This window comes from Taudactylus pleione, unplaced genomic scaffold (assembly GCF_031769625.1).
Source record: "Taudactylus pleione unplaced genomic scaffold, aTauple2 ptg000472l, whole genome shotgun sequence".
NCBI classification, from domain to species: domain Eukaryota; kingdom Metazoa; phylum Chordata; class Amphibia; order Anura; family Myobatrachidae; genus Taudactylus; species Taudactylus pleione.
This window is the reverse complement of record NW_028284874.1, coordinates 990,147-1,006,374: the sequence shown is the minus strand read 5'-3', so window position 1 is coordinate 1,006,374 and position 16,228 is coordinate 990,147. Positions and strand designations below refer to the sequence as shown.

General features: G+C 47.1%; 1 protein-coding gene across 2 annotated transcripts in view; it reads right to left on the bottom strand.

The window, feature by feature from the left end:
• Nucleotides 1-490: 490 nt before the first annotated feature.
• Nucleotides 491-16,228, bottom strand: part of MAVS (mitochondrial antiviral signaling protein) — an 88,953-nt gene continuing 73,215 nt past the window's right edge. For both annotated transcript variants that reach the window (XM_088448935.1, XM_088448936.1), the window contains 4 exons: nucleotides 12,220-12,324; nucleotides 4,892-5,002; nucleotides 4,038-4,157; nucleotides 491-1,577 (listed from right to left, as the gene is read on the bottom strand). In XM_088448935.1, the coding sequence (XP_088305061.1) occupies nucleotides 870-1,577; nucleotides 4,038-4,157; nucleotides 4,892-5,002; nucleotides 12,220-12,324 (1,044 nt within the window). In that variant the 3' untranslated portion in view covers nucleotides 491-869. The remainder of the gene's footprint in view (nucleotides 1,578-4,037; nucleotides 4,158-4,891; nucleotides 5,003-12,219; nucleotides 12,325-16,228) is intronic.

Below are 16,228 nucleotides of genomic sequence, written 5' to 3'. Positions count from 1 at the left end.
TTGCATGCCATGCTGTCACTTAGCGCAATTTGTATACGCTGGGAGCGAGCGTACGCATCTAACGAGCGGGTCTAAATGAGCTCCATAGATCCTTATGTCCCAAGAGACAGAATGGGGTGGTGGGCAGAGGCATTCTCTCAGGTGGGCAAAATTGAGTGAGGGAGCGTGTCCGCGCTGATGGGGGCCATGCAAATGCACCTGCTATACGGAGATGCAAGTGCCCCTCATGATGATGATGGTAACTTGTCGAAACATAGCTGTATATGCTGCCTGTGCAGAGACATGCCAATCTCGGGTGTATCTTGTTTGTGGGTATACGCTTATTGCGAGACGATTTGTTTTCACTACCTTACTCCCAACTGCATTAGACACAATTGTGCCGAGGCCATTGGTAGACTTTAAAGAACATTCGATTCATGAATTCTCATTGCATCCAAAAACTACACCAGGTAACATCTCGGTCTCCACAGAATGACGAAAAGAAAATAGATGAAAGTGGAATACAATGGTTTCTTTTATTGCAAGTTGCTAAATATTCATCTGCATTATGTGTTAAACATCTTGGCGTATAGTGATAGGAAGCTGAACCGAAAACAGGGCATCCTAAGAATTTGCCCTCAGTTATTGGAGCCGAGCAGCGCCATATGTACTATTCAGTTGACTATGCTTAAAAACCTTTTTGCCACCATTGTTGGTTTTGGTGCATGTGGGAGAGGAGAGATCATGGCACAGGTAGCATGGTACGAATTAGTTTTATTAACTTTAGTGCGTACCCTAGCTCCTCCTCCAGACACGCCTTCTCCAAATATGGAGAAAAGAGCAGAAATGCGTCAGTCTTTACTCCATATTTGCCTCAGTCCCCGATGTACTTAAGTTCTTTGCTTTTTCCACAATAGGAATAATGAAAGACCAACAACGGCAACAGCTAGTGTCATTATAACAGGTTTTTCAAGTTTCGTTTCCTCCTTTGATTTACTATTATTTCGATATTTGATCCGATCATTTGGCTCGTGGTTATCCGATGTATTGGGTTGTCTATGCCGTGGCGTTGAGTGGTTTCCTTCCATGAGTTCTGCTGATGGCTCCTCGCTGAACTGAAGCCGATGATCGCTGTATTCTCTGGACAGTTCAAAGCTGTTTTCTTCAGGCTGCTGTGATCGGTGATCATCTGGTGGAGCGTTATATCCAGGACTGACCGCACCGGGCTCCACAGCCTTCGCGTATGTGAAGTCGTTTTCTTCTGGGCTTTTTCTAGAATTGCTCCATGTGCTGCGGTGGTTTGGCGTGCTGGTTGCTGGAGTTTCTGGCTGTCTGATCACTGGAGTGCTCATTCTCGTGTTAGATGGTGGAGATGTGGGCGAAGACCCGGCCCGATCACTGACACCTCTTGACGCGCTTTCCTCTTCGCTATCACTAATCTGAAAGTCCGGTGACTGAGACCATTCGGACATCTGCCCGTCTGTTACGGTGACATCTCCAAATCCCAAAGTGGACTGTAGCACTTCCGGTTTGCTGAAAGAAATTTCGTCAGCACCTTCATCATTGTCCTCTCGTCTACCCGGTGAAAAAGGAACAACCTGCAAGTACATGCCAATACCTTTATGTTAAGAACAAGATAAAAGGAACACAATGCATATCCATGTACAATTCAATTAATCAGATGGATTGTGGTTAATGATCAAACCAATCACATCACAAAATAACGGGGAAATTCACTTCCCGGCAATGTGCCGGTAGCTCAACATCACTACTTCCAACATAACTGTATGGGGTACAAGGATAAATTGGTGATGTTGTGAGATGCCGGCGTTCTGACCGTCCCAGTGGAGTCCTGCCAGCACTTTGCGGACTTTGGGCTTGATTCAGAGATGGACAAAATTGCAGAGCCGCAAACGAGTGACTGCGTGACCGCGCAATTCCAGCCATCTCAAATGCTAATGCAGCAGGGGATGCGTCAAAAATGCTGACAGCTGGGAAGCCATCTGACTAAAAAGTGGCGTCTAAATCCCGACGCGGGACTAAAGACAGGCGTTGAAATCCCGATGAACGTCTAAATCGCTTAGCCGCAGGGTGCGGGGGGAGGGTTAAGTTTAGGCACCCCAGGGGGAGCTTAGGGCTAGGCACCACCCCGGGAGGGTTAGGTTTAGGGTGCGGGCAGGGGGGGTTAACAGGGCCGGATTAAGGGGGAGGCAACAGGCGCGGTCGTCCCTGGGCCCCCACACACAGAGGGCCCCCACACAGGGTCGATGTGACCCTACTGAGAACAGGTGCCGGCGGCACCTGTTCCCGGGAGGAGGGCGCTCTGCAGCTGCACAGTCAGTGCTGCTGCATCAGCTTGGGGCAGGGCGGTAGTGCGGACGGCACATAAGTGCCGTCCGCACTACACAACACAAACACCGGCGCCGGCAGCTGTGTGTTTGTTTTAGCAGCCGATGAGAGTCAGTCAGACTCTCATCGGCTGCTGCTCCCACTGCCGGAGACTCCGTCTTCCAGCTCCCGCAGTGGCTGATGGGAGATCTCCCATCATGCAGAGCGGGCCGGCCCGGGAGGACGGACGGAGGAGCAGATAACAGAGCGGGGATTAAGGTAAGTGGAAGTTGTTGTTTTTTTGTGTGTGTCTGGGGGGGTAGTACTACTACTAGGGGCACTGCAGGGTGTACTACAAGGGGCACTGCTGGGGGGTACTACTACTACTAGGGGCACTGCAGGGGGTACTACAAGGGGCACTGCTGGAGGGGTACTACTTCTACTGGGGGCACTGCAGGGGGTACTACAAGGGGCACTGCTGGGGGGGTACTACAAGAGGCACTGCTGGGGGGTACTACTACTACTAGGGGCACTGCAGGGGGTACTACTACTACTCGGGGCACTGCAGGGGGTACTACAAGGGGCACTGCAGGGGGTACTACTACTACTCGGGGCACTGCAGGGGGTACTACAAGGGGCACTGCTGGGGGGACTACTAGGGGCACTGCTGGGGGTACACCTGGGGGACTGCACACTGGTGGGACCACTACTGGGGGACACAGCATAGAGGGGGATTACTACTAGGGGTACTCCTGGGGGGACTGCTACTGGGGGTACTGCTGGGGCAGACTGCTACTGGGGGCACAGCCGGGCTGGGCTCGACTCTGTGTGGCTTGAAGGGGCCCCCCCGCAACTTAGTTGCCCTGGGGCCCCCACAAGCCTTAATCCGTCCCTGGGGGTTATGTTTAGGGTGCGGGGAGGGAGGGTTAGGGTTAGGTACCACTGGGGGGGAGTTTAGGGTTAGGCACCACTAAGGGAGGGTTAGGAAGGGAAGGTTAGGGTACTTAACAGCCCCAGTCAGAATCTTCAGCGTTCGGGCCTGTGGCGTCAGTATTTAGTCAGACAGCTACCTGGCCATCAGCATTTCATACCCAACCCATGCAGCAGGAGGTGTCTGCATCTCCGATTCCAGTGCTGCGACTGAGGTCACAGCCTAGGATCACCATGGTTGCCCCTCTGGCCAGGCTGCGGTAGCTGAAGCTTACCGCAGCTTGACCGGGTCCTGGCACCTTGTGAGGCCAGGAAATCTGCGTCCACCAACACAGACCTTGGCCTCCCCCCCCCCCCCCCCTCAGAAAACAGGGGCGACACTCCCCTGTTTTTGGGAACGATGGCCAGCCACACCCCCATGCTGGCCCTCAAACCCTGAAGCATGTCAATCATGCTGCAGCTTGGGAGGGTCCATGGGCGATGTCCATCGGAGTTGTATGCTAACTGCCGGGTTAGCGTACATCTCTGAATCAAGCCCTTTGTCGTTAGTTTAAATCTCCTCTAAGTTACCACCATTACCATAGGCTCGGCACAATTAAGCATTTTAGGTTGCATTCGCTGTAACTTTTCTTAATTAAAATGATAGAAATGTGTAGGAGATAAGGAAGGCTTTCCCTTGGGTAGTCCCTCAGGAGCGGCCAGACCAGTATCACTGGGCCCCACTGACTCCTAGGCCCGATAACATGCTCCGGCAGTAATTTCGCCCCTTGTTTTAGACCATATATGGTAAGGATAATTACATTGCTTGCTGTCTCCCGCTGATGAAGAGACCGTTCCCTGTGCTGGGAGGATGGGCCAGCTTCATATGCTTGAACACGATGGTCTGCGGGAGGACTCGCCAAACCACAAGATTCAGAGACCTTTATTAAAATAGCAGTGTCATTAGTTAGCCATAGAAATATGTAGAAGCCATACGTAGCCACCCAGGGCTGTAACTAGGGTAGTGCGACCAGTGCCATGGCACAGGGCACTGTTTGGGCCTTTCAATTTTCCTGTTTATTATCATTCTCACTTGTAGCTTCCTCTACTTTTATCCCCAGCATCTCCTGGCCTCCCCTATCTCTTCCCTGGCCCTTCCCCATGAGGCCATGGCCCTCTCTCAGGTGCACTATATTATGTCCCTATTTATCCCCAGCATCTCCTAGCCTCCCCTGTCTCTTCCCTGGCCCTTCCCCATGAGGTCATGGCCCTTTTTCAGGTGCACTATATTATGACCCTATTTAAAAAATGGGGGGGGGGGGCACCAATGCTCTCTCTAGCACAGGGCACCAAAAAATCTAGTTACGGCTCTGTAGCCACCCATCCAATTTCCAGTGCTAAAATATTTGACAAAGAAAAATGTCCTAACAAGCCCACATTTTAAGCTTAAACTTCCTTCACAGTGAGAGGGACCTGAGCCATTATTATTATTATTATAATATGACTCACACTGTCTAATTTGCAAATGTGGCGGGGTATGATTGCAGGAGGAAAGTAATTGGCACTTATGTATATGGTACTTTTGATGCCTTCTCTGACAGTCCCCCAGTCCCCTAGCTGTCGCTCTATCAGGGGCTCGTAAGTTAATAAAAAAATACCTGGCTTATTATCTTACCTGCTGATGTACAGACTGTTCTCTGCGCTGTGGGCTTGTGATAGGTTCACTCACTCCCAAGCGATGGTCCGCGTGAGGACTGGGCAGACTGTACACGCGGGAATCATCCACCTTTATCGAAATAACAGTAGTGATATTTGACATATCCTTAGCTTAGATCAGACAGTAGTAGGGATGGTGTCTGTAGGCACAATTTGTTTTTAAAAAGAACAATAATTTTGTCTGCACTTATTTTCAGAATAGCATCTAAATACATAAGGATACAGCGATTGTGCATGTAACCAGTCTGGGTAGCACAGACGGTGTAATAGTTAGCATTACTGCCTTAGAGCACTGAGGTTGTGGGTTCGAGTCCCACTACGGCCCTAACTGTGTAGAGTATGTATATTCTCCCTGTGCGTGCGTGGGTTCACTCCAAAAATATACTGGTAGGTTAATTGGCTCCCAACAAAAAAAAATAACCATAGTGTGTATGTTTGTGAGCATGTAGTAGGGAATATAGATTATATGCTCTATTGGGGCAGGGACTGATGTGAATGTCCAAATATTCTCCCTGTAAAGTGCTGCTAACTGGTAATAAATTATATAATGTAACACTGGGTGTAGGTCCTATAATGTCAGGCAGTGTCTTTAATGGCACTTTATCAAACATAGGCTTAGGCCTGGACACACAGGCACATAACATAAATAGAAAAAATGTCCCTACACAGGCAGGTTAAGTGGACTCTTTTACTGGGGCACTCTTGAATAGTAGTTTGAAATGATATGATGAATAATTGATAAAATAACAATTTTAATTCACTCGTTAAAATATTGGTGCTAACAGCACTGGAAATACTGAATACCAAGACAAGACAAAAAGACGAACATAAACATATAACATATAATATAATAAATCCTGCCTGAAGTATCCAATCAATATTCTTATCGCAGGGAAAAAAGGTTAGGGCGAAAATATAGCCTATCTCTTTGAAGAGATGGTGAAGGCTGGCAGCCACAGACAGGGTAAGTGTGGAAAAATAATAAACACAAAGCAGGTATCCCTTACCAATGGTGACCACACATATCCCTGTTGTTTAACAATAAGCTTAGGTAGGAATGTAATCACATAATAATTCCACTTATTTCTAAATGATGGATAATAGTGCCTCTGTGTCTAAATATCATAAACCACAGTCAGATATTTATCAGGCTACTAATTGAGGCCTAGCATGCGCGGTATCAAACACGCAAAAACTACAGCAAGAAATAATGATACCCACTGCCCCCCTCAAGATCATTAATCTTTCTAAACATGTCCTGACTTCATCACAGGTTTCAGTTTTGGAAAAAGGTTTGTCCTTTTCGCCATTGAATAAATTTGACAGATTCCAGTGGGAAACAAACCTAAACATTTTTGGACGTAAATTGCTGCTGACAAAATTCTATGCTAATAGAGATATGAAAGCAAGCGAGGAAGAATATCCTCCGAACCTCAGTGATCAAGACACAAATCCACCAATTTACAGCCAAGGTGGGATAAAGTGGACGGAGCAAGAACAAGAGATACTTCAAATATTAGAAGACCTGGATGAAACATCCAAAATTTCAGCAGAAACCTCACGGACCTCTAGACCCCTATGTAAGAACAAATCATCTTTTTGGCCTCAGGATAACATTTGCCCGGAAATAAAGGTATTCTTCAATCTGGTATCAAAAGAACTGGATGATATTTATAAAAAATAGCAATACCAGACCCATCAAGGGAATCTCAAGAAAAATGAAGTAAAGGCAATTGACAAACTCAGAGCCATACCTGATGTGATCATAAAACAATCTGATAAGGGCGGTAACATCGTCCTATGGCCTCTTGAGATGTACATTGAAGAAACGAACAAACAACTCCAAAATACTGATTGTTACAAGAGACTTCTTCTTAGTCCCTTGGAAAATTATAAAGAGTATTCTAGTAAGATCATTAACAGAGCAGTCCAAGATGGCACGATCACGAAACAAGAACTTGCATTTCTTATCGTAGAGAACCCGAAAGTTCCAACCTTTTACCTACTCCCTAAAGTACACAAAAACTTACAAAAACCGCCAGGCAGACCCATTGTGTCTGGGATTGGGAGTCTGACAGAGAAAACGAGTATTTTTATTGACACTCATCTTCGTCAACATGTGATAGGATTACCTTCCTATGTACAAGATACCACTGATGTATTAAGAAGAATTCATGAAATCCATCTCAATAAAAATGATCTATTGATTAGTATTGATGTGGAATCCCTCTACACTAGCATAGGGCATGAACAAGATATAGAGGCTGTGAGATACTTCCTTAAGATGGAAGGACCGAATGATTTTCACAACTTTCTTTTGAAACTCCTGCACTTCGTACTATATAAAAAAAATTTCACTTTTGACGATCGCTTTTTTCTACAGATAAGAGGCACGGCGATGGGGGCGGCATGCGCCCCCACATACGCCAACCTCTTTTTGGGGTGGTGGGAACGAGAAATTGTCTTTGGTGACAATTATGAACATCACACGAGACACAACATGTCTTGGCTACGCTATATAGATGACCTGCCTGTGTAGGGACATTTTTTCTGTTTATAATAATTGACTTTTGGGAGCACCACCAACAATCTCAATTCAACAGGAGGTTTTTCTCCAGTAATTTGTATCTATAGTTGGTTATCTATATTTCTATTCTACTTTTTCTCTTGTGCAGAATCCTTTTTCCCAAATTTCCCTTTCCCCCCCCCATTCTAGAAACATGACATAAATAAACAGATGAAAGTAAAAGTCCTAGCACTCCCAGCCTGCAGCCACAATCTGCCATGCTCTTCTAGAACAGCCAATCTCTTAAGTCCCTGGCACTAAAGAAACTTTGGCCTACTAAAGTGACCGCTGGCTGGCGTCAGTGCTCAGAGCACACTGGGTGTATGAGCGTTTTAAACCCTTTCTGTCACTCAGCGTACAAAAATCTGTGAGTCCAGGGTGAGTGTGCCTGTGCAACTGTGAAAACCCAGAGTTCCAAATCTCCCTTGCTGCTGCAAACTGCACAGGAGCTGATCCCACCAGAATGTGGGCAATCCAGGTGAGACAACCCCTCTCACAACAATACATATACAGTATATATACATATACACTTATATAGAATTAGATAATGCAAATACACTGATTTCTGTAACTGATTACTTTTCCACGAATTATACATAGGACCTTATTCTGAGTCACGTGCAGACGCATCTTGTGCCTGTGGAAATCTATCTTGGTGCCTCTTTAAATGCCCCTTGGCAGGTGCACTTTCTCCATCTGAGTATGTGAGCGGCCTACTGTGCGAGCCGTTTTGCATAAAAGACATGCCTGTGACACGCCCTTATCTGACTAGCCACCCCCTGTTACCTTCCAGGAACACCCACTAAGTAAAAACCACACTCCTTGCATCCAAATTCGTTCTGTGTCTGGGCGCGGTAACAATCTGGACGCATGTGCAGTGTGACTCGGTCGTATGCACAGTACTTAAAACATCGGGCAACTGTGCTCATTTTGGCGTAACGAGCAAGACTGAATCAGGCCTATAAGGTGTATACTGGCATTAAGATGAGGTAGAAAGCAGGAAGCCATGGCAAATATGGAAAAACGACCACAGATGTGTCTGACTAAATCAGGCCCTAAATGTAGAGGTCATTTTACAGGTTCTAAAAACTGTAAAGTTGGTTACAGACACAATCCCTATGACAAACCCAATGCCCATTAGTATGCCAGCCATATAGGAAATGCGGCTGCCGCCACCATCATTAGTGTTAGCACTTGTACCAGCCCCGTGCTAGGTGCGTGAGATCCATCAGACACAGGCTTCTGTCCCTGTTTGCAGGACTCAGCCTTTATATACATGCCCATGGCATGAAAGAACCTGCGCTTGGGAGAAGACCCCTCTCCCACACCGCTACTGCATCCCTGACCTGCCAGGTTGAGCAAGGGACTTACCACTGGAGAGACTTTTGCCTAAACATGGCGTTACCCACCGGGATGAAGAGGTGCATTCCAGTGCTTAGTACATATGAGAAATGCAGTAAAACCCCTGAAAACTGCATTTTGGGTGTTTTACCGCATTTCTGCCGTTAGTACATCCCGCCCCTGGAGAGCTGTCCTTTGCGATATTCTAGGTACATACACCTGCGATATTATGGTGGGTATGTACCCGATAATGGCCGGTATATATGGCATCGCGGATGTAAAGCTCATTCTTCCCCATGTCAGGAGACTAATGCGGGGGAGAGGAGGACCCTGCACCTGCCGGACACAGAGGGACTACTACTGCCGCTAGAGCCAGGGGACCGTTTCGCTGCCGGACCAGAAGAGAAGGACCCCGCTGAGGGACTGCACTGGCACCATGCTCCGGATCGGAGCTGCCTGCAGACCAGAAGACCCCGCCAGGAGAAGAGGACCTTAGGAGAGGACCGGAGGATTCTGCCATTAGATGTCTGGTCGCCAGGACCACTGGGAGTGTTGCCCTGCTGATTGGAGAAAAAGGAGAAGCACCGCAGGCAAACAGAGAACAGCCCCTGAAGAGGATCGGAGGACCCCGCTGCTGTGGTCAGAAGAGAAGAACCCCGCCGACGACTGGACCACTTGTGTGGTAGACAGCCCCGTCTCTGGCCTCAGGAAAGAAGACTGCCGCTGCCATAGGACCGTAGATGCCTCCTCTACCCCCGCTGAAGCCCGGAGAACAGGGAATTCCCCCCTATACAGTACTGGACTCTGGTGTCTGAGTGCAGCATCCCAGTCTACGGTAAAGATCCAAGGTGGCAGTAGCCTGCGGTGAGAGCCCCTGGTCTATTGTAATGTAACCCTCCCCCAGCGTTAGTCTCCTCTAAAGTTCAGTCCCACTAGAGCAGGGCCAATTAGTGCTCCCTATGCCAGGTTATAGAGGGATCCCTTTGATGTTTAGTGGGGCATAACGGGAGGGGGGGGGGGAGTTTAGCTTTCCCCTGAAACTTGAGCAGTGTTTCACTGTCCCTACAAATAGAGGCTTGGGCTCTATATTAGGTGTCCCATACATCTGAAAGGGGCGGTGTCAGGGGCTTCAAGGTATCTCTGGTTTAGGGAAAGGTGCAGGGAAAATAAATACTAAACTAGCTGTACTTTCTTAAATCTGCAAGTGTTACATGCCAATTGTCCATACTGCAATCTGGACGCATGTGTCGCGTGACACAGACGCATGCGCAGAAGTGATTCATATGACACAATGCCGGCGCCGGCATTCTGACCACCAGAATCTCCGCGGTTGGGATATTGACCGCATCCTCTTTGGAGATGGCAACCACTCATTATGGGAGGCAATCGGGAAGCCGACTGCCTATATACCGGCAGCCGGCTTCCCGACTGTCTTATCCCAGCAAGGGTGAAATGCCGGGCGTCTAGATGCCCGCCCGCATTTCCCCGACGCCGGGAGACCGGCGCCCGGCATCACGATCGTAGTGATGCCGGATGCCGCGAGCGGACAGCCGCGGGGGGGGGAGGGTTAAGTTTAGGGCTCCCGGGGGGGACTTAGGGTTAGGCACCCCCCCGGGGGACTTAGGTTTAGGCAGCGGGGAAGGGGGTGGTTAGGGTTAGGCACTTAGAGGGGGGATCAGGGTTGGGCACTTGGGGTGGAATTTAGGGTTAGGCACCCCTAAGGAGGGTTAGGGGGGTTAGGTTAGGTTAGTAAATACTTACCTCTCCACGATCGGGATTTCCAGCGCTGTCGGGCTTCCGCTGCATCGCACTCTTCTCCTGTCGGGCTGCCGCTGATGGGAATCGAACCGCCGGCCAGGCGGCCGGCGGTATTTCATACCAATTATGGTAAGAAACATTATGGTAAGAAACATTACTAAATAAAGGTCGCTCTCGGTTTGGAACATAGGGCCTCAGTCAAAGGTGGACGTTAAGTGTTATGCGCAGCAGCAAATATTTGCGGAGTCGCTGCAGCGGTAATATGCAAATGCTTGTTTCTTTCCCTTGTGTACTAGCGAGCGCCGGACTGTGCAAGCCCTGAGACGCTTAGAATATCCTAATGTATATCCAAAGTAGTATAAAGAAGAAACTGATATTATCTCACAATCAAGTATGCTGTAGTTTCCTCCAAATTCATACCTTGTTAATGGAGTAGAATTTTGTAGAAGAGGTGAATATTGAATTGTGCGTTCAGCGGAGCAGAGTTAAGGTGCGTACACGCGGGACAATTTTTTTAAACGATTGGTCGTTAACTAAATGGTTATCGTTCAATCGTCCTGTTTCTGCCCCAAAACGATGAACGAAATCTACCAGTGTGCACTCCCGTTTGTAGTTGCCGTTCATCGCCCGAACCTCCTGTCCAACCTGACGAAATTGTCAGGTTGAACATGTTCGGGGATGATGGAAGGTAGCCCCGGAACAAAATCGAAATCGTTCTTGATTTCGTTCAGTGTTTATGCTCAGTGTCGTTAACAAGACTGAGCACACCTCTGCCGGGGACACATGGGATGATTTCGTTTTGGGAGCCGAATCGTCCCGTGTGTACGCACCTTTAGAGTGTTGCTCGACAAAGAAAGTGGATATAGGGATCGATCCTATTAACTGCGAGTCCTCTCGTGGTGCAAATAAGTGCGGATGTATGTCGCATGTATAGTACCTCCGGACTCGCTGAGTTTTGTTCACGCGTACAAAAATCTGCGAGTCCAGGGTGAGATCGGCAATTTGCGGTGCTGTAGCCAGTGTTTCTACGCTATTGCAATGGCAACTTGCACACCTCGCACCTGATAGGCTGAACCCCATGGTGTCTCTGTAGTTGACGCATTTTTGGGGGGTTGCAATTCCATCAGAGGCGTGTCCACCAATGTTTGGAGTGGAATTTAAATTCTCGCTGACAGTTCAGGAAAAAACAAGTGCTGGAGGTTCTACACCACTTATACATTTTCTAAGAGTTCATAATAGGTCAATTAAGGTATTTCAATGATTAATGTACAGTATATATACAATTATACAGTATTTATGAGGAGGTTCCCAGGTTGGGAGGGTTTGGGTGCAAGGGGGATACATTACAAAGTAACTTATAGAATCCATGTTAAGATTAAAGGTTATTATCTCAGATCTCTTATGTAGCACAGGTACACAGGTGGAGATGAGCGCACTGTCAGGATGGGATAAGTTTAGTGTCAAGTTTTGGGCACAGAGACATTACAGTACCTGCTACACCCCTCTCGACACTCCTGTACACCATTCCCATCTCTTCTACAGGCCCTGGCTGCCTGTATATTTTTCTGCCTCTAGTAACCACAGAGTGATACATGGAAACGTTACAGTGGTCTGTATCTCACCTCTCCGTACACAGACTGGTCCCTGCGCTGTTCACTCTCAGCGACGTCCTTCCTTACAGAATGAGAGTATGCGGCAGGCGGGCGCGGTTCTGGAGGTTTCGATGCCTACATAACAAATAGAAGATATTCAGGACCTTATCAGCAGTCGTTATCCAAAGTCCCATAAATGAAGCAGGATGTGTCCTCATACATCTAGCAACAATACGCCACGCAGCATGACTTGCCTGGCATGAGTGAGCCGCCACCATCGCAATGCAATGTGACCAGGACGCACCAGCAGACTGCACTGATTAATGTGATATGTGACACTTGTATATCTGTGTACTCCTGAGTCTGTATATGGGAGACTGTGCTGAGTAATCTGATATGTGATACCTGTATATCTGTGTGCTCCTGAGTCTGTATATGGGAGACTGTGCTGAGTAATGTGATATGTGACACCTGTATATCTGTGTGCTCCGGAGTCTGTATATGGGAGACTGTGCTGATTAATGTGATATGTGACACCTGTATACCTGTGTGCTCCTGAGTCTGTATATGGGAGACTGCGCTGAGTAATGGATATGTGACACCTGTATATCTGTGTGCTCCTGAGTCTGTATATGGGAGACTGTGCGGAGTAATGTGATACAGGTATATGACACCTATATATCTGTGTGCTCCTGAGTCTGTATCTAGGAGACTACGCTGAGTAATGTGATATGTGACACCTGTATATCTGTGTGCTCCTGAGTCTGTATATGGGAGACTGTGCTGAGTAATGTGATATGTGACACCTGATTATCTGTGTGCTCCTGAGTCTGTATATGGGAGACTGTGATGAGTAATGTGATATGTGACACCTGTATATCTGTGTGCTCCTGAGTCTGTATATGGGAGACTGTGCTGAGTAATGTGATATGTGACACCTGTACACCTGTGTGCTCCTGAGTCTGTATATGGGAGACTGTGCTGATTAATGTGATATGTGACACCTGATTATCTGTGTGCTCCTGAGTCTGTATATGGGAGACTGTGCTGAATAATGTGATATGTGACACCTGTATATCTGTGTGCTCCTGAGTCTGTATATGGGAGACTGTGCTGATTAATGTGATATGTGACACCTGTATATCTGTGTGCTCCTGAGTCTGCATATGGGAGACTGCGCTGAGTAATGTGATATGTGACACCTGTATATCTGTGTGCTCCTGAGTCTGTATATGGGAGACTGTGCTGAGTAATGTGATATATGACACCTGCATATCTGTGTGCTCCTGAGTCTGTATATGGGAGACTGCGCTGAGTAATGTGATATGTGACACTTGTATATCTGTGTGCTCCTGAGTCTGTATATGGTAGAATGCGCTGAGTAATGTGATTTGTGACACCTGTATATCTGTGTGCTCCTGAGTCTGTATATGGGAGACTATGCTGAATAATGTGATATGTGACACCTGTATATCTGTGTGCTCCTGAGTCTGTATATGGGAGACTGTGCTGAATAATGTGATATGTGACACCTGTATATCTGTGTGCTCCTGAGTCTGTTTATGGGAGACTGCGCTGAGTAATGTGATATGTGACACCTGTATATCTGTGTGCTCCTGAGTCTGTATATGGGAGACTGCGCTGAGTAATGTGATATGTGACACCTGTATATCTGTGTGCTCCTGAGTCTGTATATGGGAGACTGTGCTGAGTAATGTGATATGTGACACCTGTATATCTGTGTGCTCCCGAGTCTGTATATGGGAGACTGCGCTGAGTAATATGATATGTGACACCTGTATATCTGTGTGCTCCGGAGTCTGTATATGGGAGACTGTGCGGATTAATGTGATATGTGACACCTGTATACCTGTGTGCTCCTGAGTCTGTATATTGAGACTGTGCTGTGTAATATGATATGTGATACCTGTATATCTGTGTGCTCCTTCGTCTGTATATGGGAGACTGCGCTTAGTAATGTGATATGTGACACCTGTATCTCTGTGTGCTCCGGACTCTGTATATGGGAGACTGCGCTGAGTAATGTGATATGTGACACCTGTATATCTGTGTGCTCCTGAGTCTGTATATGGGAGACTGTGCTGAGTAATGTGATACAGGTATATGACACCTGTATATCTGTGTGCTCCTGAGTCTGTATATAGGAGACTGCGCTGAGTAATGTGATATGTGACACCTGTATATCTGTGTGCTCCTGAGTCTGTATATGGGAGACTGCGCTGCCTAATGTGATATGTGACACCTGTATATCTAGTGCTCCTGAGTCTGTATATGGGAGACTGCGCTGAGTAATGTGATATGTGACACCTGTATATCTGTGTGCTCCTGAGTCTGTATATGAGAGACTGCGCTGAGTAATGTGATATGTGACACCTGTATATCTGTGTGCTCCTGAGTCTGTATATGGGAGACTGCGCTGAGTAATGTGATATGTGACACCTGTATATCTGTGTGCTCCTGAGTCTGTATATGGGAGACTGCGCTGAGTAATGTGATATGTGACACCTGTATATCTGTGTGCTCCTGAGTCTGTATATGGGAGACTGCGCTGAGTAATGTGATATGTGACACCTGTATATCTGTGTGCTCCTGAGTCTGTATATGGGAGACTGCGCTGAGTAATGTGATATGTGACACCTGTATATCTGTGTGCTCCTGAGTCTGTATATGAGAGACTGCACTGAGTAATGTGATATGTGACACCTGTATATCTGTGTGCTCCTGAGTCTGTATATGGGAGACTGCGCTGAGTAATGTGATATGTGACACCTGTATATCTGTGTGCTCCTGAGACTGTATAAGGGAGACTGCGCTGAGTAATGTGATATGTGACCCCTGTATATCTGTGTGCTCCTGAGTCTGTATATGGGAGAATGCAGAGTAATATGATATGTTATGTGATACCTGTATATCTGTGTGCTCCTGAGTCTGTATATGGGAGCTTGTGCTGAGTAATGTGATATGTGACACCTGTATAACTGTGTGCTCCTGACTCTGTATATGGGAGACAGCGCAGAGTAATGTGATATTTGATACCTGTATATCTGTGTGCTCCTGAGTCTGTATATGGGAGGTTGTGCTGAGTAATGTGATATGTGACACCTGTATAACTGTGTGCTCCTGAGTCTGTATATGGGAGACTGTGCTGAGTAATGTGATATGTGACACCTGTATATCTGTGTGCTCCTGAGTCTGTATATGGGAGACTGTGCTGATTAATGTGATATGTGACACCTGATTATCTGTGTGCTCCTGAGTCTGTATATGGGAGACTGTGCTGATTAATGTGATATGTGACACCTGATTATCTGTGTGCTCCTGAGTCTGTATATGGGACACTGCGTTGAGTAATGGGATATGTGACACCTGTGTATCTGTGTGCTCCTGAGTCTGTATATGGGAGACTGTGCTGAGTAATGTGATATTTGATAACTGTATATCTGTGTGCTCCTGAGTCTGTATATGGGAGACTGTGCTCAGCAATGTGATATGTGACACCTGTATATCTGTGTGCCCCTGAGTCTGTATATGGGAGACTGCGCTGATCAATGTGATATGTGATACCTGTATATCTGTGTGCTCCTGAGTCTGTATATGGGAGACTGCACTGAGTAATGTGATATGTGACACCTGTATATCTGTGTGCTCCTGATTCTGTATATGGGAGACTGCGCTGAGTAATGTGATATGTGACACCTGTATATCTGTGTGCTCCTGAGTCTGTATATGGGAGACTGCGCTGAGTAATGCGATATGTGACACCTGTATATCTGTGTGCTCCTGAGTCTGTATATGGGAGACTGCGCTGAGTAATGCGATATGTGACACCTGTATATCTGTGCGCTCCTGACTCTGTATATGGGAGACTGCGCTGAGTAATGTGATATGTGACACCTGTATATCTGTGCGCTCCTGAGTCTGTATATTAGAGACTGTGCTGATTAATGTGATATGAGACACCTGTATATCTGTGTGCTCCTGAGTCTGTATATGGGACACTGCGTTGAGTAATGGGATA